This window comes from Engystomops pustulosus, chromosome 8, assembly GCF_040894005.1.
Source record: "Engystomops pustulosus chromosome 8, aEngPut4.maternal, whole genome shotgun sequence".
NCBI lineage: Eukaryota > Metazoa > Chordata > Amphibia > Anura > Leptodactylidae > Engystomops > Engystomops pustulosus.
Window position 1 is genome coordinate 19465822 of NC_092418.1, and position 22238 is coordinate 19488059.

General features: G+C 47.1%; 1 protein-coding gene across 3 annotated transcripts in view; it reads left to right on the plus strand.

Annotated features, from left to right (window-relative positions):
* The window catches only part of RAB26 (RAB26, member RAS oncogene family), a 154232-nt gene that overhangs the window by 120065 nt on the left and 11929 nt on the right, over positions 1-22238 (plus strand). For all 3 annotated transcript variants that reach the window (XM_072120028.1, XM_072120027.1, XM_072120029.1), the window contains exons 4-6: positions 8710-8751; positions 8849-8915; positions 9842-9894. In XM_072120028.1, the coding sequence (XP_071976129.1) occupies positions 8710-8751; positions 8849-8915; positions 9842-9894 (162 nt within the window). The remainder of the gene's footprint in view (positions 1-8709; positions 8752-8848; positions 8916-9841; positions 9895-22238) is intronic.

Sequence of the window (22238 nt, forward strand, 5' to 3'; positions counted from 1 at the left end):
CGACTGATTCGGACTGAGCGCGGAATTTAAGATTAAAATTGTGTTGCTAGCCCAAGCACTTACATGCACCGGGAAGAAGAAGGTGAACTCTGTCGGACCTGAGCTAAGAAGCGACACATGCAGGATATCGGGCGCACGATGTTAGGGAATCGCGGCACAGGGCATTGTCGTCGGACAATGCACTTTCGGGAACTCCTCCGGACGGGTAAGTGAATGTGCCCCAATGTCTGCAAGTAAGCCAAGGCAAGCATCAGCAATGAGCAGGCAGGTTTGGGGTCTTACACCCCCTCTATAACATCAGCAATGAGCAGGCAGGTTTGGGGTCTTACACCCCCTCTATAACATCAGCAGTGAGCAGGCAGGTGAGGGGTCCTACACCCCCCTCTATAACATCAGCAGTGAGCAGGCAGGTTTGGGGTCTTACACCCCCCTCTATAACATCAGCAGTGAGCAGACAGGTGAGGGGTCCTACACCCCCCTCTATAACATCAGCAGTGAGCAGGCAGGTTTGGGGTCCTACACCCCCCATATAACATCAGCAGTGAGCAGGCAGGTGAGGGGTCCTACACCCCCCTCTATAACACCAGCAGTGAGCAGACAGGTGAGGGGTCCTACACCCCCCTCTATAACATCAGCAGTGAGCAGGCAGGTGATGGGTCCTACACCCCCCCATATAACATCAGCAGTGATCAGGCAGGTGAGGGGTCCTACACCCCCCTCTATAACACCAGCAGTGAGCAGGCAGGTGAGGGGTCCTACACCCCCCTCTATAACACCAGCAGTGAGCAGGCAGGTTTGGGGTCTTACACCCCCCTCTATAACATCAGCAGTGATCAGGCAGGTGAGGGGTCCTACACCCCCCTCTATAACATCAGCAGTGATCAGGCAGGTTTGGGGTCCTACACCCCCTCTATAACATCAGCAGTGATCAGGCAGGTTTGGGGTCCTACACCCCCTCTATAACACCAGCAGTGAGCAGGCAGGTGTGGGGGTCCTACACCCCCCATATAACATCAGCAGTGAGCAGGCAGGTGAGGGGTCCTACACCCCTCTATAACATCAGCAGTGAGCAGGCAGGTTTGGGGTCTTACACCCCCCTCTATAACATCAGCAGTGATCAGGCAGGTGAGGGGTCCTACACCCCCCTCTATAACATCAGCAGTGATCAGGCAGGTTTGGGGTCCTACACCCCCTCTATAACATCAGCAGTGATCAGGCAGGTTTGGGGTCTTACACCCCCCTCTATAACATCAGCAGTGATCAGGCAGGTTTGGGGTCTTACACCCCCCTCTATAACATCAGCAGTGATCAGGCAGGTTTGGGGTCTTACACCCCCCTCTATAACATCAGCAGTGAGCAGGCAGGTTTGGGGTCTTACACCCCCCTATATAACACCAGCAGTGAGCAGACAGGTGAGGGGTCCTACACCCCCCTCTATAACATCAGCAGTGATCAGGCAGGTTTGGGGTCTTACACCCCCCTCTATAACATCAGCAGTGATCAGGCAGGTTTGGGGTCCTACACCCCCCTCTATAACAGCAGTGATCAGGCAGGTTTGGGGTCCTACACCCCCTCTATAACATCAGCAGTGATCAGGCAGGTTTGGGGTCCTACACCCCCTCTATAACACCAGCAGTGAGCAGGCAGGTGTGGGGGTCCTACACCCCCCATATAACATCAGCAGTGAGCAGGCAGGTGAGGGGTCCTACACCCCTCTATAACATCAGCAGTGAGCAGGCAGGTTTGGGGTCTTACACCCCCCTCTATAACATCAGCAGTGATCAGGCAGGTGAGGGGTCCTACACCCCCCTCTATAACATCAGCAGTGATCAGGCAGGTTTGGGGTCCTACACCCCCTCTATAACATCAGCAGTGATCAGGCAGGTTTGGGGTCTTACACCCCCCTCTATAACATCAGCAGTGATCAGGCAGGTTTGGGGTCTTACACCCCCCTCTATAACATCAGCAGTGATCAGGCAGGTTTGGGGTCTTACACCCCCCTCTATAACATCAGCAGTGAGCAGGCAGGTTTGGGGTCTTACACCCCCCTATATAACACCAGCAGTGAGCAGACAGGTGAGGGGTCCTACACCCCCCTCTATAACATCAGCAGTGATCAGGCAGGTTTGGGGTCTTACACCCCCCTCTATAACATCAGCAGTGATCAGGCAGGTGAGGGGTCCTACACCCCCCTCTATAACATCAGCAGTGATCAGGCAGGTTTGGGGTCTTACACCCCCTCTATAACATCAGCAGTGATCAGGCAGGTTTGGGGTCTTACACCCCCTCTATAACATCAGCAGTGAGCAGGCAGGTTTGGGGTCTTACACCCCCCTATATAACATCAGCAGTGAGCAGGCAGGTGAGGGGTCCTACACCCCCCATATAACATCAGCAGTGAGCAGGCAGGTTTGGGGTCTTACACCCCCCTATATAACACCAGCATCGAGCAGGCAGGTGATGGGTCTTACACCCCCCTCTATAACATCAGCAGTGAGCAGGCAGGTGTGGGGTCTTACACCCCCCTCTATAACATCAGCAGTGATCAGGCAGGTTTGGGGTCTTACACCCCCCTCTATAACATCAGCAGTGATCAGGCAGGTGAGGGGTCCTACACCCCCCTCTATAACATCAGCAGTGATCAGGCAGGTTTGGGGTCTTACACCCCCCTCTATAACATCAGCAGTGATCAGGCAGGTTTGGGGTCTTACACCCCCCTCTATAACATCAGCAGTGATCAGGCAGGTGAGGGGTCCTACACCCCCTCTATAACATCAGCAGTGAGCAGGCAGGTTTGGGGTCTTACACCCCCCTATATAACACCAGCAGTGAGCAGGCAGGTGATGGGTCTTACACCCCCCTCTATAACATCAGCAGTGATCAGGCAGGTTTGGGGTCTTACACCCCCCTCTATAACATCAGCAGTGATCAGGCAGGTGAGGGGTCCTACACCCCCCTCTATAACATCAGCAGTGAGCAGGCAGGTTTGGGGTCCTACACCCCCCTCTATAACATCAGCAGTGATCAGGCAGGTTTGGGGTCCTACACCCCGTCTATAACACCAGCAGTGGTCAGGCAGGTTTGGGGTCTTACACCCCCCTATATAACATCAGCAGTGATCAGGCAGGTTTGGGGTCTTACACCCCCCTATATATCAGCACAACAGTAGAGGATCATAGGCTCATAAGCTCCTGCTTATTACTCCATAAGCCATGTAGGATTATATATAGTCTCCCATATGATCAGTGGTGCGCAGGACTCCATGGATAAATCCAGTTAACAAGACACTTGCATATGTCACCTGTAAGATGGGGCTCCCTGCCAGCTCCTTCTGGCGCACTCAGATTAACCACATAGCTGCTGGAGGGAGGGACGGCAGGACCAGGGGCTTTATAGGAATATACATAGTTTCAAGAATATTTTCAGAAATTGCATAATATAGTAAATCTGGAGACAGAACAGTACCCAGCCCCATCCTAGCGATTGTCCCCAATTTTTTAGCTCATTAGTCGTGCACAACACCATAAACTATAACATTGTAAACTATAAGGCAGCATAAAGCATCAGCCTTTATATATCTCCTAATAGGGTGTCCGGGGGCTTATCTCCTCGCTCCAGGTCATCCTCCGCTGTGCTAAAATTCTCCCTCATGTTCCCGTCTCTATCAGTAATAGGAACATCAGAACTTAAGAGCTTTTTTAATTCCTCAGTCCCGTCTCCTGCTCCTCACAATAATGCACATGTCCATTTCATTTTGCCTGCTGTCAGATGGCTGCGCTGGTCGATAAGTCCCCCCCCCCCTCCTCCGCTCCTGCGTACAACTCGTATAGACTTCCACTTACACGTCCGCTCTAATCCCTGGGCTTTCTGGGCAGCAATGACTAGAAGCCTCCTATGAGGACCAGCTGAGGGTCTTGTTTTTTGACCCATGGAAAATGTTGAGAAGTCTTAGCTCCCGTCACGCGGCGGTGGAGGCGTCCGTAATGAATGATGTCTACAGTGATATTGGCAGGGAAGTCGAGCTGGCCTCTATCCCAGCCATGTCTCTCCACAGCTTCTCATGTAAGGCAAATGTAGCGGGGAAAGTCACGTGTCCGATGTGTGAAGACCACACTGAATATACACCTGTTGACAAATCTTGAGTGAAGAACAGTGCCAAGGAGCTTCAACATTTTCATAGAGGGTGGCCACGACATCTAAGAGGTGGAGAAATGTGGCAATCGGTAGAGTACCCATCACTTTTAGTTCTTGAGGGCATTTGGATGTCGGTGAGAGACGGTCTTCCTAGATTACAAAAAATCACCGTCATAGTCTTGAAATTTTAGACAATGATCCATGGTTTCCGAGAGAATTTTGTCCCAAAAGATGAAGACGTTGGACTAGATCTTTAAATGGCAAGGTCTAATCCTAGAAGACATGGGTGCTCATTTTCGTCTGATTTCCAACGATTTACGTGTTGGGCTGCATTTAACAGGGGTTTTTGGCACAAGCGATCGAATTTTGGCACACAATTTTGGCTTTCACACGACACAAATCGGGGGGCGGGCAGTCGCACGATCCGATGGATTCGGACAACGCACAGGATTTAACATCGCAAATTGTGTCGCAAGCCCAAGCACTTACATGCACCGGGAAGAAGGAGGTGAACTCCGGACCTCAGTAGGGAAGCGACACATGCAGGATATCGGGCGCATGATGTTGGTGAATCATCTTCGTCGGACGTCTGGATCGGGGATCGCGACAGGACCGGGTAAGTAAATGTGCCCCATGGTCTACCTGGTCATGGTTGCTTTGGATAACATGGTCAACATCAGTAGGTCAGAGGTGGGATTATGAGGAGCCATTGCTGCGTAGTCCAGCTGGATCTCTTTAAAACCAATACTTTCCAAGAATTAGGTGTAAATGTTGTACCAGATCTATGTATTTAATGTATGTGATCTTTTCCTAGGCCCAAGCTTGACCCTGATTGGCCATCGATGTGGGGTGGAGAATTGCCAAACCTTGTGAATGTCAAAAGAGGTCACTATGATTACTAAACGTGAACTTCTCCATAAATTGTGGTCTGTGTCTATGTACACGGGGACATTAGATGACATGGCTTGACTATGGCTTTCAGAGGGACTTACTATTGACCCAGGTCAAGCACTATGACCCCGATAAGCCAATACTTAACCCTTGTCTTTGTAGTTATGTGTTATTTTCAGTTTAGCCTTTCTTTGTGGGTTTTTCAGCTTACAAATTCTTGGAAATTTATCAAAACTAACATATCCAGGTGTAGACTCCATGACTGGTGCTTTGGACCAATCCTTTGATGTAGCAGCTGCTCGGGTTCAGTCGCACGTCCCTATTACCAGCCAGGTCTTGTCCTCTCTCCCCCCCGAGGATTAGCCATCAATTAATGGATTGAGAAGTTTGCAGCCTGTGATTATGGCTGATCCGTAATTGACAGGCGACGGCTTAGACAGAGCGTTTTATCGACTGATTGATGGCTATAGCGCTGCCATTTCCTAACCTGCCACTTGTGTTTCCCTGGCAGCTCAATCCATAATAATGGCCGAGCTAATAAACAGATCAACCGGATTTAGTTGTCTCTTAGGCTTTTCCTTCACATTTTGCCTCTCGTGCTGTTCGGCCTCGATGCCATTTATCCGCCTTAATTCACTGTATCCTACCGGCACATAAGCCCTGATTGCTTGGCACTTTACCCCCTGACTACAGTACACATTTCCAGAGGGTCCCTGAGATTACGGGACTATTCTAGGAATATTACGCTCCTGTGAGCCATGCGGAGTAGAAGATTGACTACCTGCTCGTAGCAAGAGCACTTCACAGGCAATAGAAATCTCAGGACTTGATTTGTGAAATTCAGTAAATAACACAAAAAGACAATATTGTTCGCTTCAACGGGGGCAGAGCCGCAATACCTGGCACAGCCATGGGCTGGGGTGGCGCTGTTACAGGAGCAAAGCTGTAGGTACGGGAGACCTTTCTGAGATCCTTCTTATTAATACTCTACCCTTCGACGATGTACATGACAATCGGGTAAGGGGTGATGGGATGTTTTGATGCAGTTCTTCTTTGACCATGTTACCTCCCCTGCTGGACATCCATAATGTTAACACCAGGTCGTGTTTAGTTTGCTTTGTAAATAGTCATTGTCACTTTCTCAGACTTTTAATAAGTCACTTTCTATTATGGTTTTCCTCTAAAAGGCAATGTTTAAAGTCAATAGCCCCTCTGTGGCTCACAATTGGCGCAGCTTTGATAATAGGATCCGTGCCACGTTGCTTTTGCTGATTGCAGCAGCCTTTCCTCCAACAAGACAAATGAGGCAATATATTGCAAAATGCAGTTTGTACATCCCTTGGCTTGGAACAGCTGTGACCGAGGAAGGAGCGGGCCAGGAGCCCAAGACTGGGGTGTTTAAACCCCTTATGAAAAATGGCCATTCACTCCCGCAGGATCATTAAGGAAGATAAAGGACATAGAGTTTGGCTTTGTCAGCTGCAAACAACTTGTTAAAACTTCTTGGGAGGCCGGTGGCAAGTAATTTGGGGTCTAGAATTTGTAAATTTCAGATAATCTTCTGATTTCTGCCAGGTCAGATAAAGGTCAGGAACAAGCCAAGGTCTGGGCAGGTGGAGTTTTAGAAGAGTAAAAGGACAGACCAGGTATCTCAGGACAGAAAGCAAAGATTCAATGTCAGGTCAAGCTGGGGACCTCTTTGGGAGGTCAGCAGGGCAAGAATGAGAATCAGAAAAGGGATCGGAAGACATACCAGGGTCAGAAATATGACAGGTGGAGTTTTAGAAGTGTCAAAGGACAAGCATAGGTCAGGGCAAGTGCCACTGATTCAAGGTAAGGTCAAGCTGGGGTCCTCTTGGGAGGTCAGTAGGGCAAGAATGAGAGAATCAGGAAGATCATAAGACAAGCCAGGGTCATAAATATGGCAGATGGAGTTATAGAATAGTTGAAATACAGGCCACGGGTCAAGGCGGAAAGCAAAGATTCAAGGTCAGGTCAAGCTGGGTTTCTCCTGGAACGTCAGCAGGGCAAGTGAGACTCAAGAAGGGTTAGAAGACAAACCAGGTTCGGCAACATAGCAGGTGGAGTTTTAGAAGAGTCAAAGGAGAAGCACAGGTCAGGGCAGGCAGCACTGATACAATGTCGGGTTAAGCTTGGGTTCTCCTGGAAGGTCACCAGGGCAAGAGTGACATCCACAGAGAAGGTGCCTGAGAGCTAAACCAGGGGTTGCCATGGCTTGGACACATACACTACTAGAGGCCTACTGATTGGTAGAAGAGGAGTTTCATAAACCCCCTGAGAGGCAAGAAACTTGTAAGAGTCTAGTCGCTGATGCTGCAGATCCAGGAGCTGAATATAATCACTCCCATTGCCCTCCTGTGTATGCGCAGAGCCTGGTAACTGTCTGGGAATGATAGACTTCTGCGCTAAGGTCACGTTTAATGAGGTGCATATTAAGGCTAATTGGAAAATTAGCAATGCAACTTGTAGAAGCCCCAGACTTACTTGGGAATTAGCGCAATCACCTCTCAGGCTTGTATATTGTGTTTATACTCGGAGGCTGAGTGTAATGTTCCACCCCTGCAATTACCGTCTATATAACGCATGAACGCGGCCTCATCACGAGGATACGCAAACAATTATACACAACACTTTGTCTGGTCTGCTCTGGAGAACTATGTGTGAGAATAGGTCAGCTCTTAAAGGGGTCATTGTAGATTAGGGCATCCCTGCGGCGCATGTGCACGCTCTACTGAAGTGCCTGACTGGTGTCTAAAGAGAAGATCTTATTTCCAGGCCAGGTTGTGAAAAGTAACTTTTATTCAATGTAGAAATTAACTTCATAAAGTCATGTGGGCGGGAGCTTCTAGATAAAGTCAAGTTCTTAGTGCCCCTTCTCAGTCTTCTTCACTGCCCCTAACCGCTTTTACAGCAGGGTAACAACTTTCATGAAACCTCAAAGTTGAGCGATGAAATTTAAGCTCCGGCACTCTATGCAAGCAAATGCGTCACATGGTCACTACATGCACTCAATAGAAGAAGCGGTAACATATTCCTGACCTCAGTGCACATGCGCCAAAGCCTGAATTACACAGCTTTGTGTTGAGGTTAAAAGGAATTCTCCAAGACTTTTCCTGGTTTCCACTCCGCTCCAGTACATCCAGTCTTCTGCACCTGCGGATAGGAATGCCACAAGGGTCTGCCCCAGACTATCATTAAACTCCTCAGAACCCAGGACATGACTTGTGACGTAAGAGAAATTTGCGTTCCATTGTCTAAGAAAGCCACTGATTGGCTGAAGCAGGTCCTGCGAGAAGCTCCCTTAAAAGTTTTTTTGGGGAATCGATATTCAGACACATTCTGCTTACACTCATACAGTGTCGGACTGGCCCACCGGAGTCGTTGAGGATACTCCGGTGGGCCCTGGCTCAACGCAATACTGAACCCCAGAGGTCCATCAGAAAACAACATAATTTTGACTGCTCTTGTGTGGCAGTATTATGTGGGCACGGTATGGGATACGGATGGTAATGAATAATATGTTTGGGGGAGGGGACGATACATTTTTCTGGCTGCCTGATGTTCCATCAGTTTTATAACCACCTTTCAATGCAATATTTTCTCCCGCAGTTTTTTTTTTTTTTACAAAAATACTGATAATGAGGCTTTTATCTTCTATTTCAGAACAAAGTGTTGAATGTGGATGGTGTCAAAGTCAAGTTGCAGGTAAGAACATGATGTTTCCTTCCTGTCTTCCATTCCTTAATGTTCTCTAATGCTGTGACTTTACATAAATATGTCATTTATTTTATATCTCTTATAGATCTGGGATACTGCCGGACAGGAGAGATTCCGCAGCGTGACACACGCCTATTACAGGGACGCCCACGGTGAGTACCTGACCTGAGTACCTGACTCAGGTGCCTCAAGTTCCTATAGATCCAACAGAGCTTGGCCCAGCAGGGTTCATAAAACATAAGGTACAGGTATATTAAAGGAAATGTACCATTTGTTTTTATGCAATGTGAACCAAACATACCTTTAGAATGCAGTATCGACACTAATGCAGAAACATATCTTGTTTAATCTCTGACCCGAGTGGTTTTGCGCAAAAAAACTATTATAAAATTCCGGATCTTGGGAAAGCTGGGTGTAGAATGGCTGCCGTACATAAGCACATTACTTCAACATACACAGGAGCTGCCTGAACTGTCCAGACAGGACTAATCAACCTGAGCTGGATGATTCATACACAGCAGCTATTGATTACTTCTGCCGGTTGGGCACAACACAGTGATGACTATTCTTGGCTTATGCTGGGCAGGACAAGGCTGGGGCAGTGTATAAATAGGATGAGGAGAAGCGCTGGAGCCCGGCACAGAAGCAACATAATTATCATACTTACCATAATTTTATAATTGTTTTTTCAGCAAAACCAGTGAGCGCAGGGATTAAACAAGATATGTTTCTGCATCAGTGTAGCTACAGCATTCTCAAGGTAAGTTTGTTTCATAATGAATAGAAGCAAATGGTAGGTTTCCTTTAAGGGGAAGCACCTTTACAAGAAGCCCTATAACTTTTGGTCATTTTTTAGACCCCATTTTTTTGCCCAAAGCAGTAGCTTCAGTTGTAAATGAAGCAGCATGATGTGGCTTGAAGGCCCGGTCCTTGCCGTTTTTTACTTTTCCGTTCTAAATTTAGAGGCATCTTGTGTTTCAGAATGGAAACTATTGCTAATAGACAGAGCAGCTCAGGGCTGAATGCGATTAGGATCCCACACTCCCATGAAACGTTATGTCACTGTTTGTCTCCGCAGCTCTGCTCCTGCTCTATGATATCACCAATAAGACGTCCTTCGACAATATCCAGGTAAGTGACTTATTCATACAGGAATTCTCTGAAGTTTCTCTGTAGTCTCGAAGCGATTAAGACAGCAGTAACAACAAATGGTTAATATTCAATGAAAAGGGTCTAATCCCCTATCCATATTATTGGGAATAAAGATCTCATTTTGGGACCCCCAGCAAAGTCTACAGTTTTCCCTATACAGACTGGATCAGATTGGTATCCCCATTGGGGACAGGGACTGATGTGACAAGCTCTGTGCAGCGCTGCGTAATCTGTGTGCGCTATATACATAAAGTATTATTATTATTATTCTGAGATCAGCCGTCCCATAGAAATCATTGGGGCACAGGCTGAACCCTATACAGTGGCAACTTCTGTGACCGCTCTGGCCAATAGCCGGCAGCTTCTTTGACTGTTACGGCCAATCAGTGGCGGCAGGTTCTTTAAATTCTCCAGCCAATCACAGCTTCAGTGACCAGTCCAGCCAATCAGTAGCAGCTTCTGTGACCGCTGTGGCGAATCGTTGGCAGCTTCTGTGACTGCTACGGTCAATCAGTGGCAGCTTTTGTGACCAGTCCATCCAATTAGTGGCAGCTGCTGTGACTGCTCCTGTCAATCTGTGGTAGCACATATGCCTGCAGTGGCCAATCAGTGGCAGCTTCTGTGGCTGCAATGGCCAATCAGTGGTAGCATATGTGCCTGCAGTGGCCAATCAGTGGTAGCTTCTGTGGCTGCAGTGGCCAATCAGTGGTAGCATATGTGCCTGCAGTGGCCAATCAGTGGTAGCTTATGTGGCTGCAGTGGCCAATCTGTGGTAGCTTATGTGGCTTCAGTGGCAGCTCCCATCAGTGGACAATCAGTAGCAGCTTCTGTGCCTGCAGTGGCCAATCAGTGGTAGCTTCTGTGGCTACAGTGGCCAATCAGTGGCAGCTTCTGTGCCTGCAGTGGCCAATCAGTGGCAGCTTCTGTGGCTGCAGTGGCCAATCAGTGGCAGCTTCTGTGCCTGCAGTGGACAATACGTGGCAGCTTCTGTGACATGACTGTTAGCCAGTAGTGTCAATCAATTGAATTGCAGAGACAATTCACAGGAACCTGGACTAGAATAGGAAGTTTTGATTTTTGTTCCCCTTCCACGGTTCTCAATATGGAAAATTCTTTAAATTTAGTTTTATAGAAATTCAGAAAACCCCTTGTAGATCTGGGCCAGGGTGGGAAAAAGAAGTTCAGTGGATTTTGGGGCCGGAGGATGAGGGGACCTGCTTAATTGAAGCCCCCTAAAAAATGAAATTGACATCTAAGGGTACAAGTGTGGACCGCAACCGTCAGGAGCTTCCAGCCGAACTGGAAATACCAGAGCAATGCAGGAACAGGGGGCGGGAGAATGGGTAAGTATGTGTTCTTTTTTCCCACCCTAATTCATGGAAAACCCCTTTAAGTTCCTCCTCCTGTACAGTATACAAGATGGCGCTCAGGCGAGGAGCGGTGCGGGCAGCCATACACGCCGGTGATTATGCTCTTTATTTAGACCGGATAATCGCTGGGGTCTGGAGCTGACAGGAGCTGCTGCGCCTCAGGGAATTTCAGGGAAAAGCACAACTGTTGCCCAAAAAAGAAAAAATTTTAATGACAAGATAAAAATAAGAGGCTTTCGGAGGCCGGTCTGGCGCTTGTTGCCGGAGCGAGGAGCTATAAAACCGTATTTCTGAGTCGCTAATTGGAGGAGCTTCTATTTTAGTGTCCTCCGGATTTATATTTTTGGATTTTCTCAGTTCCCTCCAGCAGCGGGGAATGGGGGGGGGGGGGGGGGGGGGGGGGAGTTTGCTGACGTTTCCGATGTAAGGGAATTGGAAGTTATAAGATTTTTGACGACTGATGAGGTTTGACAAAACGTCCTGTCGAACTATTACCTGGATTATTCCCTGGATTAATGTAGTTACGGTAATGTTGTGGATTAGAGGAGATTAGCAGGAGTTGTGCAGACCACCGACTACTGATAATGGGAACACATAAGCTTAAAGGCATCAGGATACTATCAGGTGCCTTATAAGTAGGTGTTGGGGCCCTCACATGAAGTGTTGTCCCTGTAGAGATGTATATGTTGTTAGTAAAAGCAGAACTGTGAAATATGGAGTTATATTCCATGATTGTAGTACAGGGGGATTGACCTCAGTACTGCTGTGCTCTGTGCTCTCTGCAGCCAGGGTTTGGTAGTATCCCTGGGGATATGCGTCATCAGAACTTTGTGTATGTTGTTAGTAGCAGCAGGACTGTGAAATCTGGCTTTATATTCCAGGATTGTTCTGGGGGGGTGTCCTCACACTGCTGTGCTCTGTGCTCTGTGCAGCCAGGGTTTGGTATTGTCGCTGGAGAGATGTATTATCAGACCTTTGTGTATGTTGTTAGTAGCAGCAGGACTGTGAAATATGGATTTCAGGCTTGTAATGTGTCCTCACACTGCTGTGTTCTGTGGAACGGAACAACAACAAGTGCTGGTACGTAATGACAATGAAAGACAAGAAGGGTTGTCATAGGGTATTTGCCTACAGTGCAGGTAGTAAGGACCACTAGTTTATTTGCTAGCACATCACTTGTGACTATAAACTCTACTCTGTCTGTATGGAGATTGTCCACAGGGGGCGCTATCAGCAGGACTGGACTATATCCTGTCTCCCTAGTTCTTTCATAATACATCATTGTACATCTGCGAGGCTTTCAAATATTAATATACTAATCCCATCCAGTTTATGGCAGCGACGTGCTGTGCGGCAGACTGTATGTGCATCGTGCAGCTGCTAACCGCATCCAGAGCGCTGTTTAATGCACTCAAGGAATTGGAACCGCGGCTCCATATAACAAGCGTGTCAGCGCGACCTGCCTGCAGCAACTCACAAAATGATGGGGGATGTGATTTTTCCCGTTTTAAAATGATATCCCTTTTCTGAGACCCAAATCTGCTACAAACCCCATTGGCAAGAAATCAGCTCCCCTACAGCTCCCCCGCAGGGGGAAGGAAGTATTACACAGCTCAATTTGAAATCAATGACTAGTCTGTGTAGTCTATAGATGCGTCACGTTCTCCAGAGTCAAAGAACCTTTTTGTAGCTTTTGGGTGCCAGAGGTGGGTCCCAATGGGTCAAAATTTACTTATTAAAAATTTTAATTTTGAACTCTTAGCAGATTTTTAACTGCAGTCAGTTTTACACATTCACTATTTCTACCCAGCTCCCGATCCTGCTGTGCTATTGGTTGGCCTCTAATATGGAAACAGAGTTCCACCTTTATTAATGAAAACCAGTCACCAGGAATGTCCTTTTTATACTTGGTGGCAAGTTCCAATGGCCTATGCTATTGGGGGATGTGCAGCTGCAGCAGCCTGTGTGCCTGTGTCTCAGTCTCCTCTCCTCCACACCATCCCCCTCCCTCCCCTGTCTAACCAATGCACAGAGAGGACGTGCTGAATGAGTGTGGAGGAGAGAAGACTGAGACACAGATATACAAAGGTGCAGCAGCTGCCCCGCCCCTGGGACTCACCACACCCTGCTGGCAGGGAGCCAGGTAGTGTGAAAGAAAATTTTATAAAGTACTGAAATGATTCAGAATACTGACAAAGACATTTGTAAAATCAGCAGAGCATAGGCTATTGGAACCTGCCACCAGCTAAAAATGACATCCCTGGTGACAGGTTCACTTTCATCTGGTAACGTTGTCTCGCCAATTGTCAGTCTGCTCTGCATATAATAAATTCACTTCAACTGCAATATGACGTCTTTTATGACCGGGGTTTGTATTAAAAAATAACCAAGGTGCTGAATCCGAAATTGAATGGGGCGAGAAAAATGCTGATCACCATGAATAAAAGATCAATGCAGCCGCAATAGATGGCAACATAATGGGATGTAGGGCGGGGTGATGGGGCCCTTATGACGGGAACATCTCCCGTGACCTAGTTAATGCTGGAGTTTAATGATTAGTCATCTCTTTGTACGTTTTTTTGTAATGTTTTTGCTTATAGCGGATTGTTGTATGATGCCTAGTGCTGGTAGTAGTACCCCAAAGCCGTCCCTCATTGAGCTGATAGATCAGCACTAATTCAGTCTTGTGTTATCTATGACAGACAAGGCGATTGCTGCCTGACAGCTCTGTATAGAAGGGTTGCACCAGGTATGGTCATGCCCGCCCAAGGCAGGCTGGGAGGACACCCTCTAAGAATATTGTCAAGCAGCGTAACACCTTCTAGTCATTGTTTCTTTCATGTGCCAGTCTGGTGGCATCATCCAGAAAATCAATTTTGAACTGAGCTGTACATTGTTTGTATAAAGTCAAGGAGGAGGAGAGTTTCACACTGAAGTCAAGGTGGGGAGCACTGAGCGCCTCCTCCTCTGTCATTGAAATCACACATCTGACTTCAGGAGATCTGGTTAGTGATGTCCTTTGGTACAGGACCATCAATTACAGTGAAGGGGACTTTCTGAGGAAGAAAGAGCTTGACTTCAGTGTTAAAATCTCCGCTTCCTTGACTTTATACAACCAAATTACATCTCACGTCAAAGTTGATTTTCTGGATGCTGCCATCACCCTGAGCCATGAAAGAAACACAGTCTGGAAGGTGTTCAGCTGCTTGACAACATACTGGTAAGTGGTTTATTAGGTCAATTTCTGCTGACAGGTTCCCTTTAAAGGGGTCCTGTCATCTAGTACAAAATACTGATTATCATGACGGATGAAATTGCCCCTCTACCCCTGATCAATTTGGTGTTGGATTGCTTCAAATCCATACATCCATTCAAAAGATATGGCTCCCGGATGTTTACGTGAATTTAAAGTACAAACTTGGCAAGGGGGCGGTGCACAGAGAACAAAGTTACTGCCCCCTTGGAAAACAAGAGCTTTGATCGGGAGTAAACTTCCGGGGGCCATATCTTTTGAACAGTTGAACAGATTTTGGAAAAACCAGCACCAAATCGATCGGGGACACAGTGGGAATCACACGGATCAGCAATCAGTCATCTTTAAAGAAACATTTAGTAGATGTTTATGTAAAATGAATGAAAAATGTGTTTGAATATAAAACCGACCCCGTCTCTCCGATACTATGGTCTGTGACAATCCCGAGGAGGGGGGAGTGGTCCTAGCATCCCTGGAGGATCGATACTGATCTATGCACAATTTAGGAGACAGCCATACAGTGTGATTGATAATGTGCCGGGTAAGTGGCCGTCACGTCCCACACTGTGCGTAAATACCATCGGCACCCAACCAGGTAAAGCTGCGGGTGTCTCCTGCCATACATGTCTATTTATTGTACTATTGCTTTTTTTTCGGCAGAGGCTGGTGGGGAGGCGCGAGGCGCCGGTCTCGAGGCTCCCATTACAGCGACGCCTCATGATTGTATTATCAGAATAGAAGCGCTGATTACATTGCGTCTCACTCCTAACAAGCAGCGTGACATTTCACCGCTCGCCATTGTTTGTCCCCGGCTTCCATGGTTTATATATCTCGGGGGGAGGGGTAATGATACCTTCTTTTTTGCTTTTTGTGGGTTTTTTTCTGCTGTCACTTTAATGCCGCTTGTTCTTTGTAGACAAAAGGAAATTATTCATTGAGGAAAATGGAATTTATAAAGACGCAAGTTTAACCCATTACAGACATTAGGGCACATGGTGAAAGGTGGAAGGTCAGACATTGATACCGCAACCTCTGTCAGGACAAAGGCAGGGGCTATTCTGGTCAAGGCTCCAAGACATGGACCCCTGGGTCATAGTTGACCAAGCCGGTTCCTGTGGACAAGAATATGACCGAAATAGGGTCCAGGTCTGTCTCGCTGTTATATACATCAGATTGTCAGCTGTGTAGAGCGCAAGGGGTTCTGGTGTGGACCTGCAGAAGATACGAGACATAGGGGGTCATTTACTAAGGGCCCAATTCGCGTTTTCCTGACATGTTACCCGAATATTTCCGATTTGCGCCGATTTCCCCGGGATTTTGGCGCACGCGATCGGATTGTGGCGCATCGGCGCTGGCATGCACATGGCGGAAATCGGGGGGCATGGCCGAACGAAAATCCGACGGATTCGGAAAAACCACCGCATTTTTTAAAAAAAATCTGTCGCGGAGCTTGCACTTACCTTCACTCAGCCCGGCTCGGTGAACTCCAGAGCGTTCCGATGCTTTTCAGCGCAGCAGCGCCACCTGGTGGACGGGGGAGGAACTACCTTAATGAATCCCGGCCGGACCCGAATCCAGCGCAGAGAACGCCAATGGACCGGGTAAGTAAATCTGCCCCATAATCTCTTCCCGGCTTCTCTCTTGATTATACGGATCGTCTTCCACCGCCTGGACACCAACTGGTGTTGCAAGAACCATTGGCTTCATATACCTCCTAGACTGACCCTTCTCGCTGGACTACGTATCCAAGTCAGCTTCATTGATCTAGACTGTGCAGAACCAGAGTAAGACCCAGGTGACCAGGCCACCTTTCGGTTCAGTTGGACAGGCTGCATGTGCGCAGCATCGGCAGATCCATGGGTGTAAGGACAACCGTCTCCATGCACCAGCTCGGGGCAGGTCTTGTTGACCCGGGTTCCAAACAACTGCAATGAGATCAGATTTGGGAGACTGAACCGCCTTGACACCCCAGAGGTCCACTTCATCTTATGGGAGCATAAGGTGGCATCTGGAAGGGTTCATAATACAGAAAGGTAAGTACTGATACCAGCAATCCCCCTCGGATACCCTGTGGCATATACTGAGGGTGACCCCGGGGCTCCTTCCGGTGTCTGATGATTGTAGCTATTAGAATAATCGAGCTCTTACTAAATGCTTGAATCGTTAGCATTTACGCTCAACGGGATTGAAGCGTCGCAGTAACGATCGATAGGTTTTCTCCGTTTCTTCAAAATGCTAAATAAATATATCCATAAAGATTAATAATGGAGGGAGAAAGGGTAAAGCACACGGCACATGTCCTGCTGGACCGGAGGATGGAGGATTCTGGATTATCGGACGGGAAAAGAGTCTAAATCCTACGTCTAATATCTCATAGAGAAAAACATGAATACATTATTCCAGAAATAGCGCCACCCCTGTCTGTGTTTATGGCCGGCATTGCAGCTCTGTAGGCTGTATTATATAGCAGTCTTTACTGGTGAGTGCGGCAGGACCTCGCTGATGAGGCTGGAGCTTTCCAGTGTAGTTCCTCCTGAGATGCCCCTCAGGCAGAGTCTGCTGCCGCTTTCCCTTTCTGCCTTGATAACATCTCCCCCTTAGGGCACATGTCTAAATATAACATCATTTACCTGCCGCAGATGTCTCCATGTAGTACAGCGTCTCCAGCCTCGGGGTAATGAAACAGGTGTCCGACACTTCCCGTTATCCTCATGTACTTTCCGTAAAATGCAGGTCAACTCAATCTGGGAAAGCTGGGTGCAGGTCATCTCAATCTGGGAAAGCTGGGTGCAGGTCATCTCAATCTGGGAAAGCTGGGTGTTCAATATTATGAAGACCAACAATGTAACCCAGACTTCTGTCCCAGACCCGGTGGAGTTGTAATAAACTTTTATAGATTGCGGATTAATATTTACCGTATATCTTATCTGAGGCAAAGCTCCCAAACTAGTAATAAACACAGAATAGCAACATTTTTTTACTGCCTTTATCCGCCACTAGAGGGAGGCGATTATTGACACATTAAGGCCGTATGCACACAGCCATTTTTTTCAACATAAATTTTTTTTTTAATGGCTAAAAAAATATGTGACATATATATATATATATTTTCAGTTGGGTCGCCCAAGAGACCCACTTGTGGGAGGAAATATGGAAAACACACAACCCTTTTTTACAGCCGTAAAAACAGGAACGCAAAATGCATATGGTCATGTGCATGGGGCCTAAGATCTGCGCGACATTTCGGTCAGACTTTCCACTGAAAAGAACGTCTTTGGAGATTGAACATGAATTTGAAGAAGTGTCGGCGCCTGCACTGTGTGACACTTTTATTACTGCAACTTGGCAGAATTGTGTCGCATGTTCTATGTTAAAGGAAACCTACCACTTAAAAGAGCATATTTTTGTTAGGGGAACTAAGCCCCTATCGCAGAATTATAAGTTATATTAACTTATAACTCGGCGCACCTCACTTGGGCACGGTGCACCATGCGCGCGCCCGTGCATGCGCCGGATTCTGAAGTGCTGGAGAGTCGGTGACTGAGCTCTCCGGCACACGCGCGCCTGCGCAACTTAGCACGGGGAAACAGGCTGTGATAAGTTGCGCAGGCGCGCGTGTGCCGGAGAGCTTGGTGATGTCACCGGCTCTCCTGCACTTCAGAATCCGGCGCATGCACGGGCGCGTGTATGGTGCGCTGCGCCGAGTTATAAGTTAATATAACTTATAATTCTGCGATAGGGGCTTAGTTCCCCTAATAAAAATATGCTCTGGCACCAGCTCACCCTGAGCTGGTGCCATGTTTATGTGTATAAAAACTACTACTTTTAAGTGGTAGGTTTCCTTTAAAGGTGCACCAAAAGTTAGTGTGCACTTCCCGAGCACTACAGAGGGCGACAGATCCATGAAGCCCCTGTACTGGTACTCTAAAATCTGCCACACACTGCACATTAGATGATCAATCTGACCCAGTATTCGATAAGCTCTGGAGCTCCCTCTAGTGATGGCTGCAAAGTGAATAATTTCTTTAATTATAAATTATCCTGCCTTATAAATGGGGGGGTCTACCTGCCCCCTTTTTTGTAGCAGATAGCACACTAACACATTTGTTGCAATTTGCCTATGGACACGTTTGTGTGTAGGATATAGATCCGAGGCATAAAACTCAGAGAAGGTCCTATTCCTGCCCATGTGTCCAGCTTGGAACTTTCCATGGAAAGTGAAAAATACGGATGCAATTCATGGCATTCATGTGCGGCCAGAATTTGACCACTCGAGGGTTGTGACAAGCTAGTGACATCTGTCAGTCAGAAGCGTGTATACATATATAGACAGAGTATAGTATATAATCTCTACTGACACTGCTGCACTGCTTACATTAGTATGCCCGGCCATCCCGGTGTTATACATTACCGCCTGTAGCTGGCAGCGCGGGGCCGGGTGAGTGTCCGCATACGAATGTGCACTATTACACCTGCTCCTTGGGGCATAGTCTGGGAGAGGGCGCCGGCTGGGGAGGAGGGGGCACAGAGCCAGGCAGCAATGTACAGAGAGAAAATAACAATACCAGGGCACAGCAGGGCACAACATGATTCAGGAAATCTCATTTCCTTGTGCCCCTTAGAGGAAACTGAAGAATTCAAGAACCTTCCATCGCTTGCATTGTTGTCTGGGTTTTTACTTACCCTGGGATCCCTAAATGCTAATAATTTCTGGCATTTTACTAATCATAACCTGGAAATGTTGGTATTTAAAGAGACATGTCACTAAAGGCTGGCATAGATCATTGATATTGAGGTTAAAAGGTGGGTGCACTTGTGGGTTATCCCATTTTTTTGATACCTGGAATACACAGAAGTGGATACGTGGCCTGCCCCTTTGTGTCCCAGCCCCTGAGGATCTTCTATGTAGGTTTTTACTATACAGGCAGTCCCCTACTTAAGAACACTCGACTTACATACGACCCCTCGTTACAAACGGACCTCTGGATATTGGTAATTTATTGTACTTTAGTCCTAGGCTACAATAAACAGCTGTAACAGTTATCACAGGTGTCTGTAATGAAGCTTTAGTGTTATTCCTGATTCTCATGACAACCCAACATTTTTAAAATCCAATTGTCACAAAAAAGTTCTGTCTGGAATTACAATTATAAAATATACAGTTCCGACTTACATACAAATTCAACTTAAAGGACACCTGTCATCAGGTCTGTGTCACTATTTCGGTCACCTCTACCTGTTGGAGCAGATCACAAGGATCCATCCCAGCCTTTATCTAGTAATTGCATACATTAATCATTGTAAAATCATCTTTTCTTTATTATGTAAATGAGGCTGGTCACATGGTCTCCTCTCCCTGCTCATAGCTGTGTAATGTATAGTAAAGCATTGCTAGTGTGTGTGCTGTATCTGCTGACATGCTGCAACCTCCTAATACACAGAGACACAGACATCAGCTACACAAGTACCTGACATGTTCTGCTATAACATGGCTACCTGGAGCTGTTGTATCTCTCCTATACACACACACAGGCTGCAGGGGACGTGGCCACCAGCAAGCACATGTGGCAGCCATCACAGTGATACACAGGCTGTCAGTCAAGCACTGGGGGTGTGGCTGTGCCTCCCACTCATGAATAAGGTGGACAGCTTGAATATGCTAATGACTCATTGGACATTTCACAGGTCATTTGCATACAGCTTTAGGACCTCATTGCTTAGGTTTACAGGCATGTAGAGGGACAATGAAGGGATAGAGGCAATGCTCTCTAATGGCAGTTTATGACAATATATTTAGTTTAGGGGGGTTATTTTGCATGACGGGTTCTCTTTAAGAACATACCTACAGAACCTATCCTGTATGTAACCCGGGGACTGCCTGTATATCTAATAAGAGTCTCTTCTTTTTAGACTGATACTTTTTACCTACTCATTCGGAGTATTAAAAAATGTGCAAGATATCAGCGAAGTATGAGCCATGTTGCTCTTTCTTTAACATCGGAAATGGGAAAATCTACCATCACCGTAGTTTGGGGTTAAGATGTGCTCCAATTAGGTTGTGATGAAGATTTTGGACAGGAATTGCACAAACCTGACCATATTTTTTTCTCTTAGTTGAGAAAATCTAAATTAGCTTTCATTGTTACAACAATTTCAGGACAACCAGTTAAAAAGGAAACTTTAAGTATTTTGGTGTCAATATGAATTGACACAATGGGGGTCATTTACTAAGGGCCCGATTCGCGGTTTCCCGACATGTTACCCGAATATTTCCGATTTGCGCCGATTTCCCCTGAATTGCCCCGGGATTTTGGTGCACGCGATCGGATTGTGGCGCATCGGCGCTGGCATGCACGCAACGGAAATCGGGGGGTGTGGCCGAACGAAAACCCGACGGATTCGGAAAAACCGCCACATTTAAAACAAAATATCTGTCGCGGAGCTTGCACTTACCTTCACTCAGCCCGGTTCGGTGTATTCCAGTGCGTTCCGATGCTTTTTAGCTCAGCAGCGCCACCTGGTGGACGTCGGAGAAACTACCTTAATAAATCCTGGCCGGACCCGAATCCAGCGCAGAGAACGTGCCGCTGGATCACGAATGGACCGGGTCAGTAAATCTGCCCCATTGTCTCAAAAAATTCAGATGAATGAGTTTACTGTGTAATCACAGCTGTGCTCCGATCAATTTGGTGTTTGTTTTTTTCAAATCCGTCCACCCCTTCAGAAGATCTGGCCCTCAGAAGTTTATATATAAATCAGCACATACTAGTAAAAGGGGGCGGTAACCTGTTTACTGTGGGGGCGTGACTCTTGTGCGCTTATTCTCATGTAAACTTCTCGGGACCGTATCTTATAAACAGGTGGACGGATTCTAAAAAATCTAACACCAAATTGATCAGGAGCACAGAGGCGATCGTCTGAGGTGTGTCAATCAGTATTTTGTACTTAATGACAAGTCCCCTTTAAAAATTATAATACTAAATGGCTGCTTTCTTCTAGGTAGTAGCTTGAATAGCTCTAAGTTGTAATACCTAACACAGCCTGAGAATAAAAGCGGTGCTGTTTCTTCAACAAAAAGGGCTTGTTTTTTAAATCTTTTTCCACCCCTTTGAAAGTCTGTGAGAAGTAAATGAATAATTACAGTGGGGATCTCCACTGTGTCCTTATTGGTGTGGTGTACATACACTCACCGGCCACTTTATTAGGTACACCTGTCCAACTGCTCGTTAACACTTAATTTCTAATCAGCCAATCACATGGCGGCAGTGCATTTAGGCATGTAGACATGGTCAAGACAATCTCCTGCAGTTCAAACCGGGCATCAGTATGGGGAAGAAAGGTGATTTGAGGCCTTTGAACGTGGCATGGTTGTTGGTGCCAGAAGGGCTGGTCTGAGTATTTCAGAAACTGCTGATCTACTGGGATTTTCACGCACAACCATCTCTAGGGTTTACAGAGAATGGTCCGAAAAAGAAAAAACATCCAGTGAGCGGCAGTTCTGTGGGCGGAAATGCCTTGTTGATGCCAGAGGTCAGAGGAGAATGGGCAGACTGGTTCGAGCTGATAGAAAGGCAACAGTGACTCAAATCGCCACCCGTTACAACCAAGGTAGGCAGAAGAGCATCTCTGAACGCACAGTACGTCGAACTTTGAGGCAGATGGGCTACAGCAGCAGGAGACCACACCGGGTGCCACTCCTT